At 40.2% G+C, this 9,142-nt stretch overlaps 1 protein-coding gene across 14 annotated transcripts in view; it reads right to left on the bottom strand.

Moving 5' to 3' along the window:
* Positions 1-1,059: 1,059 nt before the first annotated feature.
* The window catches only part of tenm4 (teneurin transmembrane protein 4), a 211,175-nt gene continuing 203,092 nt past the window's right edge, over positions 1,060-9,142 (bottom strand). For all 14 annotated transcript variants that reach the window (XM_008426387.2, XM_008426390.2, XM_008426389.2 and 11 more), the window contains 2 exons: positions 8,769-8,911; positions 1,060-5,386 (listed from right to left, as the gene is read on the bottom strand). In XM_008426387.2, the coding sequence (XP_008424609.1) occupies positions 4,628-5,386; positions 8,769-8,911 (902 nt within the window). In that variant the 3' untranslated portion in view covers positions 1,060-4,627. The remainder of the gene's footprint in view (positions 5,387-8,768; positions 8,912-9,142) is intronic.

Here is a 9,142-nt window from a genome sequence, read left to right as displayed (position 1 = left end):
ATATTATCTGAGACATTATACAGTTTCCATCAAAGATACAGTAGGTTTTCGCTGAGTAAAGGGCGCACAGCCTTGTGTGAAAAACTAAAATCCACAAATACTTGAGACTGCGTTAAAAAACACTTAAAACAACTGTCTACTGTAATAGCTCCAACTCCATATACACCTAAATATACAAGCAATGAAAAATATCTTAGAACTACCGCAGAAGCTAACAGCTACGGTGTTTCTTACCTCGTTTCTTGTGGGTACGGCCAATCAGCAGCAAGGAAAATAAATGCCGGTTCTGGATTGGCTGCTTTGCAAACACCAAAAACAATGAAGTTTTAAGTCGCATTGTGGTTGAGTTTATTGCATTTTTTTTTTTTTTTACATAGGCTCTTTCAAAAAACACACAAATATGTTTTATTTTTAACTGAATCTGGAATAGGCCAGCCACTTGTCCATCGTAGTGAAAAGAAAAACTTGCAGCAATATTTTAAGTGGCTCTATAAAGTACTATCTCAGGGAGCAGAATACCAATATCAAACATATTTTACAGATTTTTATTTGTGTAAAACCTTCCATTTTACAATTATGAGCTACTTTGTGTTGGTGTATCACGGAGGTGGGCAACTCTAATTAAAAAGTTAATGTTGCTAACCCCAAAGCACTAATCATGGACATCACGCTCATGCTATATAGCTATAGCAGCATGGTATACGGTAGAAGCTAATGCTACTGTCTGTTTTATGTTAGCTTGTTCCTTAAAATGAATAAATGTCTATTTGAAGAACCCTTAGCAGTCGATAATCAATATGTCAACACAAACGTCAAACTTTACTAACCTGAGACTTTACCAAAGAGGCAAGTAAATTAGTGTTTTTGAACTTTTCTAGAAAAAATTATTTAAAGGAAGCTAAATGCTCAGAACACAAAGTGAGAACAGTTCTTGTTCAAGGGACTATATTACATTTATATTAGGATGAACACCTCTCTTTCTCTTAAAGTTCCTGTAAAATTGGATTTGTTTCCTTATATTGTGTATGGTAAATAATAATTTAGGATCAACACAAAAGATAAACACAAAATATTCCCTTTATTTTTTTTCTTCTACCTTAAGACTACACAGGGTCACCAATGTAGCTCTAAGAGGTATCTACATTTGCATTTTATTTACAGCTTACTTGGATGTCCTCATATTTACACAATCAGAAGAAGCGCTAAAAACACAGTGTTGAGAACAAACCGAAACTCAAAATGAGTCCAAAAACTTTTAGAAAAAGATACAGTCTTATGACGCAACAATTATCAGTGCAATATTCCACAATGCAAATATCCTTCATTCATATTATGCTGAACATACATATTGTTTTTCAGGAACAAAATGCCACTGAATCAACCAACATCATAAAAAAAACAGCAAAAAAAAAAAAAGAAGTCTTGTCCAATTTGCTTAATCGTTTGTACAGATTGAGACACTCAATCATGCTCTCACCACCTATAGACACACAGACAAGTCTATATGCTTGATCGGAAAATGACAGTCAAGAGTGTGAAGTGGCTTGGCATAGTTCAAAACGGTACCAGAAGTCAAAGCAATGTCACAACTCTCAAAATTGTCTCCTTGTGAGTTTTCACATCATGACATTTTTAAATGAGCACAAGTTAACTGTCCTTTGCAGTATCCACCAGGGGAGGGGCATGAACAGAGAAGGTGTGTATAAGAGAGGGAGGAGGGGAGGGTCACAGATGTACGAGGGCCAAAAAGTGTCCATGTGGCAAAAGTTGGTGTGTATAGACAACCTTTAGTCTGTAAACGGGAACCAGAACACCTGCAGGTCAAATGCATTTCCTCCAACTAAGAGGAGCCCTATCCTGGAGAATAAAAGCACTTCCTATGCTGACCTGCGGGCAGCCCTTAGGGCAAAGGCAATTTGTATCTTTCATCAGACCCACAGTACGACCCAAAGCCCATTTACCTCTGCAGCCAATATGCTAATGGAGCATGTATGACTGAATTAACTGCTTTCTTTGACCTTCTGGCCAGCCTCACACTATTTAAAACCATTTTCATCCAAAGTTTAATCGGATTGGATGCTGTGTTGTGGAATACTGACTTTAACTCCTCAGTGCTTCACACAAGGAAATCGAGATTCATGAAAAAAAAAGAAGCAGCGAGTCTAATGAAATACACAGTAAGGGATTTCACTAAAACCCTCCTCATTGTTTTATTCCATGTGTTGAAACACCTCCCCAAGTATTGTTCAAGTACAACAATCAACAATAAAAGGGACAATAATTCACATTATTTTTAAATTCACATTTGTTATACTGTTAATTCATATATCTATTTATAAAACAAAATGAAAATATAGTTCAAAACCAGTCCCAGAAAATACCTTTTTGTTCTTTAATACACACAATAGTTCCACAGTATTTTCTTACAGGGTTGGCTCTTTGTGTAGTTTTATGATTGAGTTGTCTGACCACGTACCAAAAAAAAAATCTATCCTAAATTTAGATTTTTCAAAATTCATTGAAAAGAGGAACACAAAAAATAAAAATCCAATATTATATCCCTTTGTTTCTTTTACTATAGGTGCATCTCAGTTAATTAGAATATCATAAAAAAGGTTAATTACAAAAATTATCTGTAGCTAAAAAACAAAATTCTGCCGCTAAAGACCTTTGTTTATGAAGCTGGGTGTTCACATGCACCCGTATCCAAGCATATTAGGAGAAAGTTAAGGAGGAAAACGTGTCGCACATAAAAAGTGCACAAAGGAACAGGGATAACCCAGATTCTCTCTTTCACATTGAATGCCTTGTAAATTTTCCTGCAATTCTTGAATAGACTTGCTTTAAAATCACTGTTGCTTTTATATCTACTTCTTCTTCCCACTAAACTTTCTTGTGTTTGGATGGAGTGTCATACGAACAGCCAGCATTAATAACTGTTAAGCCAACAACAATGGCGTAATAGTAATAATAATACATTTTATTTAGAATTGCCTTTCATAACACACTCAATGTCACTTAAAGAAGGTAATGACGGTCCCATAAAACATGTCCATAAAATAACACTTCTGAATTAAAAATGGACCATTTGCAATTTCTGAAAGTGGTGCTGTTGTGTCTCTTAGCGTGCCAACCAGGTTGGGAATTTACAGAACAGTGATTACTCCTTAAGGGTGTTACCATTACAATGCATTTTGTAATGGCAACAAAATGCAGTACCACTGATAGGCATTTGGCCTATGGGTGGTGCTGCATTTAAAAAAATTCATTAAAAATTTATACTTCATAAATTTCCCAAAACATTTTCAGACAACCATTTCTATATCTGGAACAACAAAAGTCAGCTCGACAAAATAACAGAAATACAAACTTAAATATATATAACTCTGTTTAATGAATCTGAATAATGCAAGAGGATCCACTTTTTGAACTAATTTACTTTTCAACAATATTCTAATTGACTGAGATTGCACGAATATTCAATTTAGGCCTGCAGAGCTCTGCAAAATGATCAAGTCTGTTGAGCTTTTTCATATTTAGATCACATCAGAAAGGTATTTCATCTGTTTTATGTCATTTTATTCAAAAATAGTCTCTGACATACCACTGAGATCTCATAACAGCTCTATTTATACTGAAAATACAGACTGGTGGAGTTGGTTGCAGGAGATTTTATTTAGACGTACAAGAGAAATAGAAGCTAAATAAAGTATGACAGACTTTTAAGGTTTCATTTGGGGAAAAAGATATGAAAACCTTTTAGATTTCTCTGTTTAAAACAGGCCTCCGTGTTGATTTATCCAATAAATTCCAGAATAATATGCCGATGCTTGTAGAGAAACTTTAGAAAATGTGAAAAAGCCCAACAGGAAATGATCTACCTTCTGCAAGGCGCTGTCATTAAGCATTTTTGCAGGTTTTGTACTTAATAAAAAAGGCCGACATGCACATTTCAGGTTGCACAGAAACCTTAAGACCACAAATGAGCACAAAGCCTCCTCTCATAGAACTCCAAGACATCACACAAACGAAGGTGCTTTGACAAGTTCAGCTGTGGTTTTGATGAAGGGCATTACGGCCAACAGCAATTTCTCTCATTATTAATGGATGACAGGGGCTATGAGGGCTTCAAGTATAAAAAAACGAGTGATTAAAAGAGATGGAATCTCCTTGGCTGAGGCGCAGAAAAAGGCAGAATGGAGCAGGCTTGTGAATTACAATCTGCAAAAGTCTGTTAGCAGAAAGAGAAAGAGAGAGAGAGAAAGAGAGCCGGAGAAACACAATGGATCACCAAAACTCCCCTCAGATTCCTTTGAAGAGATTCACCAACAGGTATGAGGAAATGGAGTCACAAGAATAAGCCAAAAGACATCACAGATTTCCATCCTCTAGCAGCCGCACTTGAAGGGCAAAGACTGGTAAAGAATCCTCAGAAGGGAGAAGGGCACTCTTCTGTCAGTGCAGTGCAACTGTTTGCAACCGTCATCTTGTTTACAGCATATTAAAAGCCAAGTTGGGCACAGTCAAAGAAAAAAAACAAACACGTGTGGTCATGTACACAACTGTCTTTGGCAAGAAGTCCCATTTCCTACATCGGAGTCCGTTATCCGACAGCCTCGTGTTCATGTCACCTTCGGCCCATTTCGCTCTGTCTCATGAAGTGGATGTTGTTGACACTGTCTGCCAGCTCGGGGTACTGGTCAACTGAAACCACATAGTATCCGTCATAGCCTTGCACCTTCCCTGAGCCCAGAAGCTGCTGCTTCTCTCCCTCAGTCCAGGTTCTTGAGCCTTCCTCCCCGTCTCTGAGTCTCTGGCGCTCCCGGGCCCAGGCCTGGCCGACGGCCCTCTGCCGGGCCAGCTCCAGAACGCGGGCTTTCTCTTCGTCTACGCTGCCGCCGTATCGCGTGTTGAGGAGCAACGATCCATGCTGCAGCTGGATGTCGGTGATGCGCCTAGTCCTGCCATTCAGCACGGTGTTGACCTGAGACACGGTGACATTGACACCGTTCTCCAACGTGCGCCGGCCAACCGTCATGCCAATGAGCGCCAGGTCTCCTTCCACTGAGCCCAGCTTGACAAAATGGTGGGTGTCCATCCCCGCGATGGTGAAGTGAAGGTTTTCAAGATAGAATGCGTCGTTCAGAACGGCAGCCATGCGGCGTCCGTCCTCGTTGGCCAGGCTGATGATGTCAGTGCTGATGCGGCCGTCTCGGATGGCGAACTTCACCCCCTTCCCAAAGATGGAGCCGCCAGAGGCGAAGATCTTCTTCCCCTCTGTCTGGGGACATCCTGCGCTTTTGGCGTTGTAGATTTGACCAAAACGTTCCAGCTTGACGAAAGCTTTGAGCTGCCTTTGAACTTCGCACTGAACGCCCAGCAAAGACTGCAAAACAAAGACAACACTGGTTAGTCACAGCCCACGCAGCGCCAGCTGAGGACAGCACCAGGAGTAGTTTGAAATCAATGAAACAGAAGCAAAGGAATCTCACATGAACTTTTTCACATTTTGTCACATTACAATCTCAAGCTTGTGTTTTATTGGAATTTGCTCTGAAAAGTAAGTTGTAAAAAATTAAAAATTTTCCTTTGTGTTGGTCTGTCATATTAAAATCTAATAAATTCAATTGCAATTTCCATCAATTTACAGAAAGTCCAACAAAAATCTGTATGGCCTTGCTTAAAACCTCCTTCTGGTTGAGTAAGTTGAAATAAAAGTGCAAAATTCATATTTGATTGAATGTCATTGCTGGGTCTCATGAGTATTTTCTCACAAAATGTTGATGAAACAGCTTTTTTAATGGCCAGAAAACAGATCCATGATGTTCTGTTGCTGTCAGTACATCACTACATAGTCAAGGTAACAGCGGAGGTGTTTGTCAGAGAATGCAAATCTCTGATCATAAAAACTTTAAGAAAAAAAAAAAAAAGCTAGTGAAACTGCTGTCTTCTAAAAGAACTGCTGGGCCTAATCTGAAACAGGAGTGTTTTGGTAACTGGAGTATGCAGCACAACTCATTCTGCAAGGGATCAAAGGAGATATCACATCCCCTCCAGCCAATGTTTATGCTTTGTCCTAATATTACTTGACAAGAGATGTTCCTCTAAAAGAAAGAAAGACAAAAAAAAAAAAACCCAGAGAGGATGATGCAAAATGGAAGCTGGCCAGAAAACAACGAGGCAGTCGCCTGGGTGCACGTAAGCAGCAACCAAACGGCTTTAAAAATGCCTTCAAGTCACCAGCCAACATACAAGGCTCCGCGTATCCTGAGGAGTTCCTGCCAAGTAGTAACATGCAAAGCCTTCCTGACAGTTTTTCAGTTCTGACTCTGGTTAGAGGGTGGCTGTGGTTTGAGGGATTGGTGTGGGGGACAGAGCGCTCTGCAGCATGCAGCACGTCTGACCATCGGTTGACATAACACTGCATCACATCCTGGATGAACACATGTCAAACGGAGGAGACGAAAAGGCACACAGAAAAGGAGGTCCTCGCAAGCAGTGACCTGTTCAGCTGTTCCGACGGCCGAGGGAGAGGGGACGGCGTGCAACGTCCTCCACTTTACTTCATACAGCCTCCAGGGAAACGCCAAGAGACGCATCAGTCACATAGCAGGGGGTGCAATGAGCCTCCAGCGAAACCCTGAATGAGAGATAGAGCCCTGCGCATCGCAGACCTCATCTCTCCGTCTGCTCACGGCACTTTTCAATCTCTGCCTTGGATCGAGCAGCATCACAAAACGGGGGCTTAAGCAGACAGAGATAGAACGGGAGCTGTTCTTTCTTTTTTTTCTGAATAAAATACAATCAAATACCAAGGTATAGATGTACAACATGCAGTTTTAAAGTTGTATTGATTCCTGAAAGGACCCAATATGTTCCTGGGCTTATCTGGCCATTTGCAGTGAGGATCAACCTGGCATTAGCCATCTCAGGGCATCCTTTCAGAAAAAGGGATTCTGGATAAAAATACCACACAACAGCTCATGAACAGGATCAGGACTAATTATATGGATCCAGAGGTGTGCTGAAGGCGAAACATGACGGAAAACTTCAAAACAAGGCTAACCTCGCAATTCGACGCCTTAATGACTACACAGTTTGAGCTATTTAGGTCTCTAAATAATTGAGGAGCTGCATTTTGTAGATAAATCTTTTAATTTAGATGTATAAATGTTCCGTTTTCTGATAGAAAAAAGCAGGAAATTTTCCTAAAACCAAACATATTATGATATGGACTTTCATTTTTAGTGTTTCATTTCAACAGAGCAGGCGAAAAGCATGTTACAACTTTGAAACGTCTGAACTGAAAATAGATGGGATGTTGTTTGAGTTCTGTGTTGCTTCTCCTTTGTAGGTTGATAACTTTGGTGAGTTCAAAGATTTCTGTGGGTTGTTCGCACCGGATGACTCAGTCTCAGGATATTTCCACAGGAACACTTCCAACAGCAGCCCAAGCAAGATGAGGACACCGCTGTGGTTTTTACCTTTATGGTAATGCTCTACACATGAGACGTATGAAATGTCTGTGCCAAGAAATACAGAAATCCCTGTTACATTTTAATCTACTTTGGAAAGTTGAGTCAAGTCTACTTCAAGGGCAAATAGCATCTTTCTCAAGAGCTAGAAAACTAGAGGAGACTGAAAATAAGAAACAAATCAAATTTAGACATCATGGTCGAGCAGTTGGCTCTCGACTGTCCTCAGTTCACTTTATTCCGGTCTTTCTTTTTTACTCAGTTATCGACATTAGACATGGAAATCAACAAGCATGGACACAACTGAAAGAGAAAAGAAGGAAAAATGATATGTGCCCTTTAAATTATATAACAAAAAACAACCACATAAATAATGACTTAGTACCTATTTCAGGCTGGTCAGACCAGTAAGGGGGTACAGAGGGGTCAACACAATTTGTTTTACCTCAAATTCTGCTTTAGCATAATTTTGTTTTCGTACTAAATTATTAGTTTTGATAACATAACTTGTAACAGTTTTAATAACTTAAAAATCCATTTAAAAACAATTTTATGGTTTGATAACTTTAATAAAAATTTTATATTAGCATAGATTGTAATTCACAATAAACATGGCAGTGGCATTTCAGTTATGGCGTAGCTTCACTTGGGGTTTTTGTTGTTGTGTTGTGCCTGTTGCTGTTGAATACATTTTTTAGGCTCTTCTGGGTCTCCGTAGACCGGAGGTCAAACTCACGTATAATGTTTTTTTTTTTTTTTTTAAATATCAACCCAGTAGCTTTTAATGCACACATTTTTCAAAAGCAAGTTCTCTGTGTTAGGGTAACAGCTGGAGTGTCATGCAACACAAATCCATTCCTGTGCCATTCACTTGTCTGGCTGTAACCAACCCCATGAAAACAACAGTGGCCTCTTCAATAATTCAAGTGAGTTGGGGGCTACCTAAAAGGGCTGATACAAGTGAGAATCAGAGCCTGTCTACTACTTCTCAGACCTTAGCCGGCAGAGTAACACCGAGATGAAATCGATGGTCGTTGGTGGAGGGGAATGGAGAGTGAATTTCCCTAATGGCAGGACAATTACAAGAACTGTTTAGCCTGACCCCATTCCCCAAGATGGGGATGAGGGGGCTGAGACCTGGCTCACTGGGCCATGTTTGGCTTGGTAGTTAGCAGCTCCTCTGGGAATGTGGCAACAAAGAGCATGCTCATTTGCTAATGACGGTGAAAAGGAAAGGGGACAAAAGCAGAAGGCAATACTTTAGGGTGAAAGCTGAGATAGATGAGTGAGTACCTTGGTGCTGTCCCACTCCTGTGTCTTGATTTGGGTGCGGACTAACTCGTAGGAGGGCTCCATGCTCTCTGTGCTCGGTTTACGATAGCCGGGGATAACATTATACAGCTGGAAGCCAAAGGTCACAAGCCAGCTGTTCACATCTGTGGAGGAGAGGTTAAAACAAGTTTAACTTCTGCAAAAAGACAACAAAGGAGGAACAGACAAGATTAATTTATTAAATCTGATCAGTTGACATTTTGTAGTTAAGTGGCTGCTTTCTTGAAATGCTCTTCAGTCAGGAGGAGCACTTCATTTGTTTTGTAAGAGTGGATGAGCTATCCTGAACACTCAAGTCGACGTTGGTGATTCATGTCCAGTCCTGCAGATGCCCC

Source organism: Poecilia reticulata, linkage group LG13 (genome assembly GCF_000633615.1).
Source record: "Poecilia reticulata strain Guanapo linkage group LG13, Guppy_female_1.0+MT, whole genome shotgun sequence".
In the NCBI taxonomy this organism is placed as follows: Eukaryota; Metazoa; Chordata; class Actinopteri; order Cyprinodontiformes; family Poeciliidae; genus Poecilia; species Poecilia reticulata.
Note: the sequence above shows the minus strand (reverse complement) of the source record. Positions and strands in the feature narration are given on the sequence as shown.